Source organism: Thermobia domestica, chromosome 8 (assembly GCF_964235325.1).
Source record: "Thermobia domestica chromosome 8, izTheDome1.hap1.1, whole genome shotgun sequence".
Classification (NCBI taxonomy): domain Eukaryota; kingdom Metazoa; phylum Arthropoda; class Insecta; order Zygentoma; family Lepismatidae; genus Thermobia; species Thermobia domestica.
Window position 1 is genome coordinate 153,195,808 of NC_137461.1, and position 19,050 is coordinate 153,214,857.

The 19,050-nt window shown below is 32.5% G+C and overlaps 1 protein-coding gene across 1 annotated transcript in view; it reads right to left on the reverse strand.

The window, feature by feature from the left end:
- Positions 1–18,842, reverse strand: part of LOC145693299 (clavesin-2-like) — a 58,399-nt gene extending 39,557 nt beyond the window's left edge. Inside the window, exons 1-3 of the mRNA XM_081769158.1 lie at positions 18,592–18,842; positions 8,049–8,220; positions 796–887 (exon numbers count right to left, since the gene is read on the reverse strand). Of these exons, the coding sequence (XP_081625284.1) occupies positions 796–887; positions 8,049–8,220; positions 18,592–18,603 (276 nt within the window). The 5' untranslated portion in view covers positions 18,604–18,842. The remainder of the gene's footprint in view (positions 1–795; positions 888–8,048; positions 8,221–18,591) is intronic.
- Positions 18,843–19,050: the final 208 nt, after the last annotated feature.

Below are 19,050 nucleotides of genomic sequence, written 5' to 3' on the forward strand. Positions count from 1 at the left end.
TTGCACTCTTGAAACTATCAGAAAGAATTTTATATGATTAGGAAATTCTATTACACGAAATTCTAACTGGTAAACTACAGTTAATTAATACTGTAAACTTGCATATTTCGTACACTACTACTGAAAGTTACAAAATGTTTAAGTTTGTACTACCTAGTTTAATTGATGTATTTATATAAAGTGTTTGTCTAAGGCCAATAATTATTTTCATCTTATTGTTATATTTATTGAAGATTTTAGTATTAGCAAGAAACAATTTACCAGATATCACCTTTTGCAGCATATGTAGTTACTATGTTTAATATTTTTGCATGCCCATTTGATTTTTATTTGTATTAACAATTGATTTGTTTTTATATTTACTTTCATTATCATTATTATTTTTACTGCTACTTTTTAATGTACAGGAAATTGTTATTGGACCTATATCTGTTATTTCCCGATGAAAAAATAAAAAGTTTGAATACGTATATTATTATTATTATTATTATTATTATTATTATTATTATTATTATTATTATTATTATTATTATTATTATTATTATTATTATTATATCACATACCTTAAATCTGACTTGCATATTTTCTTTTTTTTTAAATATTGTATATCGTGCGCTTCTACATCTTTCCCGTGCAACATGAAAGGATCGGAGCTTAAACAAAGCTTTTGCTATTTTCTTAGCCTGGATAATAACAGAGAAAGAACTTTATTCCCAATCCAGAATTATTTGAGATCTTACTAAAAGCGTTGCCTGAAATTAAAATTTAAAACGAGAAATACAGATAAATACTTACAAGAGTGTACGCTCTGTCGTGATCAAATTTCTTTGCTCGAAGAAAAGATAGACAGAAACAGTCGTCTAGTCGCGTTCTGAAAGTTTTGTCAGCTGAAAAATTGAAATAACAAAAACGCATATTACTTTTACTAATATTACAACTAGTTTTTAGTTGGCTGAAAGATTGAAATAATAATACTAAATTTTTGAAAAAGCTAATTGCTTGTTTGACATTACTCACATCCAGCTTTTACTTTGTTTCGTGATAAAAGATATAGGATCTTAAAAATAATCACTTACTTCACATTTGTTCATTTGTGAGAGTTGTATTACAAACAGAAATTTACTATTTGTTAAATGAAATGAAATAAACTGTTCGTAAGATATCTTACTTAATATAAGATATCTTTTCATTGTTATAATCTTATTTCATATATTCATTTTATGATGCCAAGAAGAAGAAAATTGATTTCATATAAATTCAACTCAAAATATAAATACACTATTCAAGCAGATACTATGAAACTGCAATAAACAAATTTCCCGCTGCAACTAGCAACAAAAACTTTCGTTTATCTTAATATGGAGTATAGTAGTGTGTTCTATTGCTAAATGTGTATAGGTAGAGCCGGTAGGGGAAATACTAGTGTTGTAAATAGAAAAAAAAAACGTTCGTTTTTTTTCAGAAATGTACGTTTTTTTTAGAAAAAAAACATTGCCTCTCGTTTTTTTTCTAAATTTCGTTTTTTTTTTAAATAGTCATTTGTAATGTATCTTACGTCATTTAAGTCTGAAGTATTTTTATGTAGGTGTAATTACCATAAAATGCAACATAAATTAAACACTAGAAACTGATGCGGTACAAATATTTTACAATTTATATGAGTAGTGTACCTACTAAGAATCCGGGTTTCTGTATTGTTTCACCAATATCAACGAAGAAATAAAAGTAGAAATAAACATTTTTTTTTTCGTGAAAGTAGGCCTTTAATAAGTACGAAAATAATATAACGAACAGTATAAAACGCAAATAACTTGTCTAAAGGTAAAAACTAAAACTAATTTGCCTACTAATATTTTTCTGAATATCATATATAAATAATTTGTCGACTTGATATATGATATGCATTGCTGGCTCTATCACATGTGCAACACGTGCATTTCCATGGGGCTGCAATATCTGTCATAAGTATTTTATTTAAAATAAATATTTCTTGTTGGAGACAGACTTCATGATCATGGTAGCTAAATTCACTAAGCTGACCTTCTATTTGAATACTACATTCATAAATTATGTTTAGGTCTCATTAGTTTAAGTCTCATGATCAGTGCTAAAGCAAATGGTAAAATAAATCCCAGAATAAACTGCTTGATTGTTGTCAAATACAGGAACTCAATTCTCGAATGCCTGCCCCCTTTGGTTAGTTAGCAGAGCTTCGCTTGTCTTTGTCGCAAATAGGATCGTTATCATTGAAGGTGGAAAAACTTTAAAAAAAATAAATAAATAACAGATGTAGAAGGAAAATCAAGAAATAAAGGTAAAAGAGCTAGTTGCACTATAATTGCAAACTGATATGTTGAGATTGAAACTTGATATTGAATTCTATAAAATGGATTACCATCTTTCAAATGTATTTGCTTTATCTTTCACTAACATAATAGATTAATATTTAAAGAAAAAAACAGACACAACAATATTGTATTTGTAGTAAGTATATAAGTCTTTCTGAGTGCGGGTGTAGTTTCCTTCCCTTTCGTTGTTCATGCTGGAGTAGCATACTTAAAATCGTGACTTTTAAGATTTGTTTTTTCTGGAGAAAGAGGAAGGCGGCAAATTACATCATTGCGCGGGCGACAAATTGCCTAGGGCAGGCCCGATGATATGTACACTCATGTCCAAAATGATTGTCGCATATCTATAACTGTCTTCTTGTAAGAATATGATTTGATAATGATTTTGCAGGGTACTTTTAATATTGATGCTGTGTGTATAATCTGAAAATGTATATTTATGGTAAATTTCAAAGGAAAAGAATTATAAATACGAAAATGAGAAAGAGTAAAAGGAAATGTTGCTAAATGGACAAGAAAGTTTCATTTTCGTTTTATTGTTCTTATTTACTGCTGTTTTGACATGAAATTTTCCACATACATGTCTTTGCCGATTATACACACACTAACATTATAAGAAATACCAGGCGGATTCGTTATCAAATTATATTCCTAGAACAACATATTTATAGACATGGAACAATAATTTTGGACATGAGTGTACATACAAGACATGAATATAGAATGACATAATTTGAAGTAATGCAGGGTGTTTCAAAATGAATATTAGGGTTTTGAAACTTTGTAGTATCTATTACAATTAACTTACAATTATAAGCATTATCAAATGAAAGAATAACTCAAACAGTTTTGAACACACGCATGCCATGCATTGTTTCCTCTGTCTGCCGTTAGAAAGAGCAAGTAGCAAAGATGGAGACTAGAGACCAGAAAGCTTTGTGTGTTTTAATTTTGCAAAGACTGAATATGTAGTTACAGTGCAACCGTCTGTATGAATTGAATGTTTTGTGCCATATGGCGGAAAGTTTATGGGCCTTTCTCGCCTATTGACTCAATGTGTGCCATGTGACGAATGAAGCTCACATCAAACACTTGAAGCAAAAACTGTTTGAGGTGTTCTTTTATTTGATGTATTGTTTATAATTGTGCGTAAAATGTAATAAGTACTACGAAGACTTAATTCCCCAATATTCATTTTGAAACACCCTGCATTTCTCAGCATCAGTATTGGAACTAAGATGTAAAAAGGAGAGATTATGATTGTTTACAACAACGATATTATTATTAGTCAAGACTATAATTACTACAACAACACAAGTTAGTAGTCAAAAAAATGTAATTAAATGTACACTCGTAACCCTTTCGGACCCACATGGCCAAAGTGACACATACGCGTGTGTCACTTTTTTAATACGCTCCTGTATGGTCACTAATTAAGATATCGGTATATATTTTCTTTTTGCCAAATATGGTTGGTCCATAGTTTATCATTTTAGTTTCTTCTTCTTCTGTGTGTCGAATTTCCTTCTCAAATTTCACCCGTCAAAAATTCAAGAATTTTCGAATTTTCTTTATTACTTTTCCCCTGTAGCTTCATTCGTTGTAGAGAGACCTCCTTAAGACTTGTCAGGTAGATACGTCGGATGGATACCTAATTGTTGACATCAATTGGATGGGCTTGCGCGCAGTGTTGCCAACTACGGAAATTAAAATCTCCTTAAATTTGGGCAAAAAATTCGAAATTTTTGTTATAAACCTACCTATACGTCCCAATGCAAGTCAACTTACGCCAGTCGAACATTTGTTCTTACTGAACAAACTCGGGTACATATCGTTACAGTGGAGTAATTAGGGGACGCACAAAAAATTCGGATTTAGGTTCTAACTCTTGATTTTCCCTACTTTTCTGTTTTATCGATATATATTTTTGGTAATTAAAAGCATTGTTTCTTAAATATCGCCATGATACTTGTAGGATATATTAGTAATGTACCAGTGATTATTTAAAGATAGTTTTCGTCTGTCTGGTAGCAGTGTTGCCAGCTACGGAAAATTTTAATTCAAGATGTTAGGGGAAAATTACGTTTTTTTGTCTATTATATCCCTCTTGTTGACTACATAGGAACAAAAGTACCAGTATCTGAAAGTCTTGTCTTTGCCCTTCACAACGCACTATAGAAAGTTTCAATATGATAGTTAGGGGAAGTACAATTGAGGTTTACAGTAGACCTTGTTCTCTAAGTGGAAAGATAATTGATTTTTTTACGTAGACTGAAATATTTTTTAATGATCTGCTTACTTTATTAGATATCGTCACAATACTTGTAGGGTATATAATAGGGATACCAAAGCTTCTTTTAAGATAGTTTGTGTGTGTCTGCTAGCACTGTTGCCAGCTACAGAAAACTTTAATTTCCGATTTTAGGAGGAAATTTTGGAAAAATTCCCTTTTTGTCTCTATTATTTCCCTCTTGTTGGCTACATTCAAACAAACGTACCACTGTCTGAAAGCCTCGTCCTTAGCCGACACAGCGCACCATAAAAAGTTTCGGTAGAATAATTAGGGGAAGTACAGTTGCGGCTTATAATAAACCATGTTCTGTAAATGGTAAGAAAATTGTGCATTTCTGAGTTAGAATGAGATTTTTCTTTAAAATTTCATGTTTACTTTGTTAGATATCGCAATGATACTTGTAGGATAAATTCTTAGGGTACCAAGGTTTACTTTCAGATAGTTTACGTATGTTTTATGGCAATGTTTCCAGCCAAAACAATTAATTCCCGATTTTAAGTGAAAATTTCGGCAAATTTCCCTTTCCCCTCTATTATTTCCCTCTTGCTCGCTACGTTGGAACAAATGTACCACTACCTGAAAGCCTTCTCTTTAGCCTACAGAACACACCATAAAAAGTTTCAAATAGGATAATTGGAGAAGCTGTAGCGTCGGCATATCTGTTGGTTTTTGCTTTTGAGGAGTAAAAAGTGTCAAAATTTCATGTGTATGGAAACATTTTTTTTTCTTTCTCTCTTTGAATGGAAGCCAGCGACTTCAGGTTTTCACTCTACCTTGTCAACGCACCAAAGAATCTTTTTAGGTAACTTAGACCCATATGGCAAGAGTGGTGCTAGATACAAAAAATCTTGAATTTCGGTTAGGATTTTTTTGTAAATTTTCACCCCTACATTTCCCTCAGTAATTTCCCACCCGCTCGCAACACTGCAATGTAACGTACACCAAAAAATAGCCACATTCCTTTTCTAAAAAAACAACGTGTTAACTATATCAATAGGGTAAATGGTTTTTGAGGAATACGTCACTAACTGACAAAGTAGGAAAACGCCAAAAATGATCTGGGTCCGAAAGGAATAATCACATGATTTTGCTCGTATATATGTACAAGGAAACAAACGATTTGTAAGTTACGAGGGCTTCGACTCAAGTTCTATTGATTATTTCAATAATCTTCAACATACATCAATAAATAATAGCTGCCAGAAAAAAAACAGACATTTGAAAAAAAAACATGAAAAAGAACGACGTTTTTTATTGAAAAAAAACTTCACAGAAAAAAACCGTTTTTTTACAACACTAGGAAATACTGAAATGGATTCTGAGAAGTAAACATCTGCACTTTAAATTTCCTGACTTTTTCAGTTTTTTCCAGGTTTTCATAAAATGTACTTCCTTGGTCATGATGTTACACGAGTAAGCTCAATTCCCTGACTTTTCCACGTTCTCTAGGTCGGTGGAACTTTGAATTTATCTATTTTCATAAACTTTGTGAGTGAACAACAGTGTCATGTTTGAGAAAGTTGAAACTAGTTTCTGATATTCCACTTTTACTGATAGTTTAATTGGAATTGGAATTTATTTTTGCTATTACGTAAGACGTCATCAATAGGGGTTCAAGCTCCCAGGTTCATATCGTTTCAGGATTTTGTATCTTCTATATCTTCTATGGCATCTATCTATCTATCTATATAATCTGGAAAACCCGGTTTTGAGCATGCAACTGGTGAACAACATACAAATTCAAATGGGGACCTTACACAATTTTAGATACGTAAAATTATAGTTTTCCTACTACAGTTACAAAAGTGTTTTACTTTCTTTCTTTCTTTTTTTCTTTCTTTTTTTTTTTTTAACTTAGGTAAGTTACTCCACAGTTGGTAAAATGTTATCTTTTCAGGCACAAAGAATACATTTTTTTCCAATAAGAAGTTTAATTATAATTACTTTACACACTTTACATTTACCCACAATAATAATTCTTTTTAATGATTATAGTTCAAAAAGTTTTAGTTTCTGGTCTTTTTAAGGGATGAAGAACAATAACTTCAGGATCTTAATATCTATGAGACATATGTTATAACAGATATATTTATTGTCACGTATTATATTCACGAGCACAGATGTTCTTCATAGAACAGTACGAAATAGTTGCTCCAAACAAATCCTTCGCAAGGGGCTACAGAAGGTTGTTGAGTTTATATCCTACCGATTTGGCAATGCTTCTGTTACCTGTGCAGTTGCGGCAGAAACATGAAACTGCTGTCGTTATCACTGTGTTGTCTCAGATTACAGGTGCTGCAGTGCTGTTTTGATGCTAGTGAAGTGCCGCCGTAAGTAAACTGTTATTGTTAAGCGTATACATACATTGTTTGTACAACCGAAAAGTGAAATATGTCGGGAAAGTGTTAACCATCGGAGTGATCATAGCTAAATATGTCATACGTCCAAAGAAATCAGTACGACCACTTGCAAGACAGGGATGCCTGAGCTCCCACATGACTTTGTGCAAGTCTTTGTGAAATTTTATCACTATAAAATCCGAGTCGTACGACGCTAGGTTTTATTCATCTCGACCTTTCTACTTTTAATGCTATTAGTTGCCATTTCTCTATGTTTTGTTTGCAACTCCCTGGTAGGTAGCCTCTCGCGAGTTATATAAGTTGGTAACTGTCGATCTAACACCTTTGCATGTGTTCTATTGATATGAATATTTGACAAGCTTAGCTTAATGAGCTACCCCATTGATCCGGTATTGTCGGATAAGGAAAATGTGGTTTCATGAAGCATGATTCTGTCTCTTGGCATATACATCAGTTCTTACACTTATAAACGCCACAAGTTACAGGACACGGTAGTTCAGTGGTAGAATGTTCACCTCTGGTGCGAGGGGTCTCTGGTTAGATCCCAGATCATGTGATTAGAGAGTGAACAACATCATGTTCGTGGGTTTTCTCGTAGTTCTCCCGTTTCCTCCCACATTTTCATTCTATTAGTTCTTTTGTAATAATTTATTTTCATTAATCATCTCTCTCCTATAGCCTGAAGGTCATCACCGTGCAACATAAATTAAAGATTTCAATTTATTTCATTTATACCATTGGAAGTATATATTTTATTTCATAACAAGCAGAAATTCAGAGCTGGGCTCGAAACTATCTTATGCCAAATATTGCAAAGGGTGGGTAATATTATGATAGAAAAGGCGCTTATTTGTGTAAGTCACAAAGTGGCAGCGACTTACAGTGCTTACTGTAGACTAATTAATTTCCTCATAAAGTTGTGTGACATTTTAAACATTCATTTTATAAGTTTGACTTATGGTCTTAGTACAGAAACTGGAACTGCAGTTAATAATAAAACTTAAGTTCTACATAAAGAGTTTTAGTGAAAAGAGTGAACAGAATTACCTTGTATTCTTTCCCGAAATCTTTGTATTTCTTCATGTATTGTGTCTGGATTTTCGCCAAGTTCTTTCCTTGCTCTGTCCTTCCATTCAGATGGGAGATAATACTCGTACCTTTTCGATGAAAACACTGAAACGAGTGGCCTTTTCACCGGTTCCTTCTTCCTAAGTGCCGCCTGTAAAATAGGAACTTAGATATTAACTCCAACCAAGTATATTACATATATTCTTTTATATATATAGTAATAGTTATACCGGATGGACCATGGTTTGAAAAATGCTTGGAATCTACATTATTGGAGCGAAGCTCCTTTTTAGTCGACTTAGGCGTTTGTTTGTCCGGATACTCCTCCGAGATGCGTAAACCTCTCTAGAGCGTACGCTGAGTGTCGCAAGATGTGGCATGTCCAGATTGGACATACCATTGAGAAATAATGACCGAAAAACGGGATGTCCATACGTAACCTTAGAAAAGCATTTGGCGCGCAATCTCTTGTAAACAATGGAAAATAGAATTTCCAGCATTAGAAATAGGGTAAAGTCCTTTTCCTTTTGTTCTGCGAACACAGTTTTCAAAGCCATTATGCTTTCTCTGATATGCGAAATTCAACTATTTACAGGTCGTGTTCATTGACGAAAATAATGGATGCACTAAGAAAATCTATGAATAATCAATAAAAATCGATCGCTTCGCTTCAAATTTGCAATCATTGCATACCTAGTATGTAATATACATCTACTTGGAACTTGATCCATCTTTATACTTGTCTATTTAGAAGATATCCTTGTGATAATATAGTTCATTTTAGAAGCTATAAACAATTAACTTCATTATTTGAGATTCTAAGAAATAGCACTGTTAGACTTGCTTTGGCTTATATAAACATAACTGCTTCGACAAAGTCTTTGAATTTTAACTGCATGAGAGGAAGTGTTTTGTAGAGAATGAGTCAACGAAGAACAGATAAGACAATGGAGTTTGCTTCTTGATATTATGTGTTTATAAGCAACCTTTTCAGTAGCTTACGGCTTTCTTTAAGTTGACAGAAAGAAAGGAACATTTTCGGAGACTACGTTAAGGAGCTAAATAAAGATAATGCATTTCTCATGCTGTAATTTTGCTCTAAACAACACTGCCCACTGTTGACTTAGCATACAGACTGTGAACCAAAGAGGATGACATTAGTGATAACTATTATCAACAAAACAGGCAAATTTGTGAAATAATTTAGATTTTCTAGAGGATAAGTTCAAGCATGGTGGTAACCACGCAATATAAACTTTGTTCTTTATCTTTCCTTACGCTATTTTTGTACACTTCATTTAGAGCCAAGAGATTATTAGGTTACGGTTTGATCAGACATTACTGAAAATTTAAATAGTATATGTAAATCACAGTTAAGGAGAAGTGTGAGAAGTTTAGATTCATTTATAGGAAGTAAAAGTGGGGACGATGACTCAGTGGTTGAGCGGTTACCTCTGGTGCGTGGGGTCTCTCGTTCGATCCACGGCCATGTAAGTTTGTACAGCCGTTTGTTATGGGTTTTCTCGGGTACTCCCGTTTCCTCCCACATTCGTATTCCACCGATTTTACCATCATCATTCATTTGTCATAATCATCCGTCTCTTTTAACCTAAAGAATATAATCGTAGAATGTTATATTGAAAGATTTCAGTTTAAAAGAAATAGAAGTTTTAAACTAAGCAACTATACCAAAATTAGCATACAACGGCTCACTACTTAAGAAATACTAGGAAACAGAATGATCAGTGCCTCTTACGTTTATAACTATACAATTAGACTGACTGTTCTATAACAGGTATGAAATCATACGGTATTAAACAATATCTGTCAAGGACGAAGTTTGTATTGTAGTATTTTCTAACAGTAAGTTCTAGAACGCATAAAATCTTAATTTTGGGGTTCTTAGATTTTTCATTACTTAGAATAATAGAAGAACTTGGCAGAGGTCAGAAAACAAAATGGTATTTTGAATTATTTCACGACAATATTTTAAATCACAAAAAATTCATTGTCCTTTTAAGATAAATTTTAGTTCGGCAGATCAAAATTAAACTCGTACACATTTATTTTGAATGTGTCTTTGGCATTGATTGAGAGTGAATTGAAGACAAACTCTACTTTCAGAGTAATAAGATAAATAGTACAAAGTATTGTAACAGCTACCAATTACGAAACTGTAAGAAGAGGAGTAGCTACTCGAATTTTACCAGGTGTCAGTATCGCACACGGAAATCCCTCGAGGGAAAGTTCGAGTAATTTCAGGTGTTTGTATGCATATCTTAATATGGTAAATGTTTATTTTTGTATAATATTTTGCTCAAGAGAAGTTAAAACCCGGAATCCCCCTTGCGTACTCCATTGTCGGGTCTAATAATTCAAGGGGAGCTAAAATGAAGAACTCTCGCATTTTAGAAATATATTATTATTATTATTATTATTATTATTATTATTATTATTATTATTATTATTATTATTATCACCAACACCAACAGTGTTAAAAAGACTAATCAGTATATGGTGCATCCTAATTCTTTTTATCATTCGATTGAAATTATTGTTTCATTTTCTTTTTACCTAAAGGTTGTAAAGTGAATAAGTTCCTTTAATCTTTTCGATTTGATAAAGATGATTATTATACATGATATAAATAACTAGCTAATACTAATTGATATAATATTTTACCAAACACAGATATAAACAAAACTGTTTTGGATCATGAGATAGTAATAATAGTATCAGCTAGAGTAAATAATAACTCGAAATCGAGTTCCCAGAACATCAAAATATCATCACTAATATATATATATTTTTTTTAAATAGTAATCCTGTCAGCTGGAGATATACGTCTAAGAGTAATAACAAAGTTTCATCTGAAATTATTAAAACTATTTTCTTGATTACTGATTGTGGGTGGTTGTGAAACTTACTTGCTGAGTACTTTACATCAGCTTATCAAACATTTCCAACTACTGACAATATTTATTTGACATTATCGGAAACCTTCTGTGAGAGGAAACCACCTTTGATTACAACTAAAAATGTAAGAGATGCTATTAAATTCTTAAAAATCAAATCTGCATTTGGTATAAATGGAATACATGTTTTCGTTATAAAAGAAGTGGTCGAAGCAAGTTCACTATTATCAGCATCTTGGTTTAATTTGAGTTTAAATGAAGCTGAAGCTTGATAGGTAATAGGCTTTATCGTGAAGCTTGATAGGTAATAGCTATAACATCCATACCCAAGACTAATATTAATAATATCGAGTATTATAGGCTTATTTCTATAATGAATGCTATTTCTAAAATTTTTGAAAAAATAATGTACAACTACTTGTATAACACTGTTTTTGATGAGTTAAATATTAATCAACAAATCAGTTATTACAAATTTCGCAAGTTTTACGCAAGTTTCTATTATTTAATCTGAGGTCAAATTGATGTTATTTACTTTGATTTTGCAAAAGTATTTCATAAGCTGCCTCATCATTTATTAATAAGTAAGCTGTAAAAGTACAACTTTTGGAAATCATGTAATAAAATGGCTATCGAGATCAATGTTTAAAGTGGAGAATATTTTAAGTGCTTATCCTAGGCAATAAGTAAGTTTACTGTGCGCTATTAATAGATATAACTATAGAATACAACAACTGCTCTCATAAATTCTGTTGCTAATAAATAACGTTGCTCTCGTTTCGCGGCAAAATTGTAAAAAAAAAAAACTTTTGTTTTTTCCTTCTTTTTCTGTTTCAGAAAGAATTACATTTGGACAAAAATTGTGACAATTCAAGTCTGGATGCACCCACAGCTCTGCTATGGTGACATGTTCGAAAAAGTAAGGAATCTAGTGACCCTGCCAAAAGAAGTTATATTAGTGCTATAGTACATGCGATTGGAATAACTTTTTCCTGCCAAACTCCTTGAACATTTATACCTGTCCAAAATGCCTGTCTCGTGTGTACCTGGTTTTGTTGAGTTCATTTTAAAGACATGAAATAAGTCATATTAATTCATCATGTTGACTGCATGTAAAAGGAGCTGATACAAGTAGTTGAATGTTTGTTTCGAAAAGTAATATTAGATGCAAAGAGTAGAATGATTAATATTAGAAGTGCTTATTATCCCTCCTCATTGGTTTAATAGCTAGCGTGTGCGCCCTTGGTGCACGATGTCTCAGGTTCGAATCTCGGTGGAAGGACCTTGAAATTTGAACGCATTACGGTGGTTTAGATTCCACCTTAAAGTGTAGGTTCTCGTTTCATATGGCCCCGGTGCCGAAACGAATGTGAAACTTCAATTCAATAAACCAAGCAACCGTCGCGATTGACGCAAAAGTCTACTAGAAAATAAGTAATGAGCAGTGACAGTGATAACGGTCCTGCAGTGCAAGGAGACCCGAACTTAAGACCCTCTCAAATTATTAAACTCTACTCGTATAGGGCTTGCTTTTTCATTGCCGGAGTGAGGTCGGAACCGATTTCACCGCCACTGGTGATGAGCATAGCTATTGCTCATACCATCTGCAATAGTATATCATGTTTTGTGGGATCAAAAACGACAACAAGCATTCAGATTATGGCAAAAGTTCGCTGAATTGAGGATGCGCTTGTGCAAACGCTTACTTTCCTACTTCTCATCAATCTTTGTACCCAGTGATACATGCTGGCATACTTCAGTATTACCAGCTCTATGAACTTTTAACTATTTTTTTTTATGTGGGGAACCCACAACGGCAAGAAAATAGAAAAATAAAGAAGTTACCAGTTGACTATATTTCTAAATCACATTTTGTACATTGATTGTGGGTTTTTGTTATATTGTATTCATTGGTTCGTTGATTGATTTAGAGCTGAACGTTCCTTTCAGCACTGAGGTTATATGAGACATGGATCTATAGCTAAACGTGAGATCCAAACCACATGATCTCCCAGCGGGAATCGAATCTATGTCTCCCGCATCGAAAGCACGCATACTATCCACATAGCCAAGAATGAGCTTATATTCTATTTGTGATTAAGACCGAAATACAGATACATCATAGATACAATACTCCTTGCAGCTACTATATTTCTGCCCATCTTTAAAAACACTGACAGAGACAGGTCAAGAATTGGTAGTATATTTTGAGACCGTGTGGTCTCTTCGGGTTGATATAAACACATTTGTTTTATTTTTTATTTGAACTAGCGTAAATTATCCACTTCGTTGGGTTATTTCGTTATTCAGTCACGTTTTACTATTACGGAAGTGCTCTTTCATATCGGTCATTTTTGATCATTTTTATAGGGTGTATTTCCCCCTTCCTTATCCAAAGTTGCATGGCTAAATTTGGATTTAAACGGCATCGGAAGTGTCTCTATTCATTTCAGCGACCTCGAAAAACGATGGATTCGACACTAATATCAGTCATTTTAGATCATTTTTTATAGATCTCCCCCTCCCTTCCATTAAGTTGTACTGTCAAAGTGAAATGATGAAAAACATCTCAGGTCCGAACCTCATCTATATTAAAAATTTGATAGAGATCAGACGGATGGTTCAAGAGTTATTAAGTCACAAATATAGTCACTTTTATTAGTATTTATATAGAAGATAGGTTGAGTAGAAATTGTCGTGGAGAATAAAAATGTACTTACTTTTATGGGTAATAATTATTGCGTTTTATCCTTCGGAAAGCTGTATTCTGTAGGTACTATTAAAATTCGAATAATTTATTCTTCAAATATTCATTATTCTAATAGTTTTAACTGCATCAGTTAAAACCTGGGATGGGTTATACCTGGAATTTCAACAGCAAGACACACAGTATATGGTCACACTGTATTTTTATAGTCCAAAAACAAATTCATAATTAAGTAAATTTGTTAAATATAAAAATTAATCTGATTGTAACACCTTGAATTCACGAAAGAACGAGTTTATGCGGCGGTAGGTATACGCTATATTTTCGAAAATAATCTAAAATATCTAAAATTCTATCATTATATCATTGGTTAAAATCAGACTGGATTAAAAGTTGTACTTGTTTACATTTAACAAGTTTATTTATTTATTTTTGAACACCAACCAAAATGCGGTTACACAAATGTTAATGTTCAAATCTAAATGTGGTTACAGTCCGTCCTGATCCTAGTAATAAATAGCAACGCACGTTTGGGCTCAATATCGTCACTATCTATTTTGAAATAATTAAATTGAAAGAATATAGTTTCAGTTACAATTAAATTTTCAACGAATTTTTTTTTAAAAAATCATTACTGAAGTCTCTATGTCTTTGTGTGTGTGTGTGTGTTATTTGCGGTTTTTCCATTTTGAGCCCTCCGTTTTATAGAGCATCAAAAACTATTTAAAGAACTGATGGAAAATTTTCGCGTCACTCTTACTGTTCCCAAGATAGCGGCCAAAAAAGTTACGATTTCAGGAGATTGAAGAAGCCATATCTCGGGAGCCGTAACTCTTAGAGAGATAATATTTTGCGAATTTTTCAATCTTGAGCCCTCCATTTTGAATATGTGTCTTCGTAACACAACATGTCGTAGAACGTTTTAACAGAACTCTTAAACAAAACACATGGAAAAAATTTAGTGCTTAAGGAAATCATAGTGGATAGATATATAACAAGAATAGTTTAATAAGTATAATAATAAAGTACATAGAACAATTGGTATAAAGCCTGTAGAAGTTAATAAGGAAAATTAATTGTTTTAAAGTTCGTTCTGGCAATGCTCTTGCAGCATTCGCAAATGGTTTATTGTTTTTATTTGATTTTAGTTTAGCGTCCCTTCAGCAGCGGGGCTATAAATGTAAGACGTGGACCTACAATTGAATGAACCACATGAGCTCTCGCCGGGAAATCGAATCCTGGTTTCTCACGTCAACATATTATTAGTGTGTGTTTGAACTTAATAAGCCCTATGTGCGAGAAGTTACTTGTACAAGACCTACAGCGAGTTCAAACATAGTGCGATGACAAAAAATTAGTAATAAATGTATCCAAGTGTAAATCCCTTTCTTTTACGAGAAAAAGAAATCCCATCACCTTTGACTATACGCTGAAAGAAAATAAACTGTCTAAATCAAGTAATGTTAAAGATTTAGGCGTTATTTTTTATCCTGAACTAAATTTCAATCAACACATAGATATGATAAGAAACAGCGCATATAGAAACTTAGATTTAATTTACAGAATTGGGCAAGACTTCTTCAGTGAGACAACGTTTACAACACTTTATTTTACATATGTTAGATCAAAATTAGAATATTGTTCTACTATATGGACCCCCAATAATAATAAAAAAATACTCTCGAGGAATAGAAAACATCCAAACGAAATTCTTGAAAATGCTTACATAAAAAAACTAATTATTATCCCAAATATTTTTCCTACAATGATCTAGTAAACAACTTTAATTTTCAAATTCTAGAAAAAAGAAGATGGATGTTGGACTTGTCATTCTTATACAAGTTATTAAATAATAAGATTGATTGTATGGAGTTGGTCTCGAAAATATCATTGCGGATTCCCACTTACAAAACCAGAGTAGAGAATACCGGGACATTTTGTTGTGCAAAAGCCAGGAGCAATATATTATATAAATACCCTATATGGAGGCTGTGTAAATTATACAATGACATTGTAAATAAGCTTGATAAAGTGTATGTAGCTATTTAGTCTTTCAGAAAACAGGTTCAGATCATATATGTAACAAGAAATTTTCTGTAGAAATAATTAAGAAATTTATATATGTAAAATTTACTGTATGAACACAACACTGTAATTGGGCATTAAGTCCGTTGTGTTGTATATTAAACAAAATATTGAAAAAATGTATTAAAATATTAATATTGTGGTATACAAGAAATGGTTCACAATCTGTCAATTTCTAGTTTGCCAAGAGATTTGAACCACAAAAGCAAAAAAAGCCAATCTGCCTCAGTTATACTGATTAAATGAAAGTGAAACTGCCTTACCTTCAGTAAGAATACAGATGCGCACAAGACAAGAGTTGATGTTGTCTCGTGTGGAAAACATGATATGAAAATGATGAGTCGAAAACTAACGGTGGCTCAGTGGCAGAACGCTTACCTCTGGTACGTGGAGTCTCTGGTTCGATCCCAGCCCAAGTAAGTTTGTGGTGGACAACATTGTGTCAGTGGGTTTTCTCGGGGTACTCCCATTTCTTCCCACTAATTATTATTCACTTGCTTTAATCATCGCCTCCCTTACTCTAACACGTATATCATGGACGTTAAACTCAAAGATTTCGAAAAATGTGCCTGTTTCTATTGGAAGAGCTCTGTTCCATTTTCAACCTCGTCTTGAAAATCATATCTCGTTTCTTCTTGTACGCAAGCCTAATACGGACGAAACATAAACAAAGTTTTCACTTTAAAAAAAAAAAAAAGAAAGAAAAACGTTAATTTTACACATTTCTTTCTTTGCTCTCTTCTCAAAGTTAGGTAAAACTACTTTCAATGAACAATTTAGGCCAAGATACCCAAAGTAACGTGAAAAACTTCTGCAGTGATTGTTTCATTTGATAGTATTAGAAAATAAATAGAAAGGAACTCGATACAAGAACGGTACTGAAAGCAGTAATGGAAAATTGGAAGATACGGAGCTTCAAAGCGAAATTTCTTAGACCGATTTTTTTTCTCTGCAATCTCTCAATAGCATCAACAAACAACAAAAATAATAACATTAAAAGTAATTCATGACGAGAAATTTTGCGAATAGGTGCAATATATATATTTAGGTAAGAAAAACTATCACAAATCATTTTTTTAAAATAAACATTATCGTTGGTTGTATGAGAGTTGCTGTAGTGGTAAACTATTTTAAATATTATTATCATGATAGGTATAACATAGGCGCCTGAAGGGAGTACAGGGGGACCCGCCGCCCTGGATCACGAAAATGTATTAAATTTCTAAAGATATTCTTAATACAAATAAAAAATATCAAACGTAATATAGCAACCAGGGAGATAAGCCCCTCCTAGAAAATTTTCTTCAGGCGGTCATGTGTATAATTGTAGATTATGTATACCATCATCGCAACATGTGGTCAAATATACCGAAAGGAATGATTCGATCGCAGGTTTCAATTACGGTTATTTTATATGTTGTATTATTATATTTGTTAATATTATTTAATAGAGTATTTTTCGTTGCCAGATTTTTTTTAAAGGCAAGCAATATTTTAATATGTTTATAAGAAACAAGAAAATAAAAATTGAAATTCTTTAGCTTTGCGTTCCATGATTATCTCTTTTAGCCAGATGGGTAATTAATGAAAATGAATAATTATGAAACAATTGCTGGAATGAAAATGTGTGAGGAAACGGAAGAACCCTCAGAAAACGCATGGACACGAACTCACTCGGCTTTCGATCAAACTAGAGTTGAGCTCTCTACCTTTGAGCCACTATGACACCATAAATAAGAATATAAATTGATGATGGCATTTAATAGTACGGTATTTCAAATGATCATCAAACATTTATTCTGGAAATTGCCTTATGTTGAAATCACTATTATTATTATTATTATTATTATTATTATTATTATTATTATTATTATTATTATTATTATTATTATTATTACGTAAATTATAAAATGCATTATTTTTATGGCAAAAGAAAGTAAATATCTGCTTCGAAAAAAGTAGTGCGTTTTGTTTGGATTTTTTGTTCATTTGTTCTATTATTATTATTATTATGATTATGATTATGATGATGATTATTATTATTATTATTATTATTACTATTAATTTAAAACTCCAAATTATGTATTGTACTTGTCAATGAATATCACACAAATAATAAAATCAAGACATATACGACTAACGACACTCATAAAGATGCGCATATGAGAAGTTACATTGAGTTGTGTTTGGGAAATCTCTCGGTATTCCAACAGAGTGAAAGCAAAATCTTAAGGGTTAAGTGACAACAATATCAATTGAATTAAATTGACACAGGATAGCATTCAATGATGAAATTTTATTTCTTCAGTGTTACACTTTTAAGTCATAAGTCCTTAAATAATGTCCTTGCAAATAAAGATAGAACCGTATGTTCAGTATCTCGTCTTTAATCTCTTTTAACTACCTTCGACTAATCTGAATTTGAATTAATATTATTAATAATAATCAGAAGAATAACAATAGTAACAATAATAATAACTGCCTGCTACCTACGGACGCGCATACGTGGGCTCACGCTAGCTCGATTAGATAGTATTTGTGCGTTTTAATGGTCACTTAGCACAGGTTGGTTCATGTTTTCGCACTGCAGTTCTTATGGCACATGTTCAGATGCTGTATTTATACACAAATCGTAAAAGAATTATAATTTTTCAACAATTATTTCGACTGGTGCTCTTAAACTTACTCTGTATGGATAGTAATAATGAACTTATCAGTATCATTGCAATAATCGGAAACAATACGTTACATGGAATTCTTAGTTAGCACCGTTACCATTCAGAATTCTTTATTTATTATTCCATATAAAACTCACCTTATCTTTCATGTTTCAACCACAAAGAATTCTTGCAAAATCCTTCACGGTTAAAAAAATAAACTGGTTCCGAGGAATTTTTCTTAGCGTCAAATCTTCTTTTCTGCTCTAAAATATATTTTAGCAGTCAGTTCGTCACACCGGGAAATGTTCTGTCAACACTGAGCGTCTATAGAACTCTCTGCGCACTCTGGACTGCAATGGTTTGCTAGCTTTGCAAGTGAAATTGATGGTTTTAACTGCATTCGTTGATAACGTTGCCTTGAACTTTATAACTGCTCTTGTTAGACCTTTGATCCACAAACTCACATGCAAAACTTTTCCAAGAACACGCAAGAATACAATAATACTATTGGGTAATATAACCAAAAAATACGATTAGATTCTGTTTGTTTATTTGATTGCTTAATATATGCTTAAATTTAAGGATATATACTCACTTTTATACATAACTTTTTT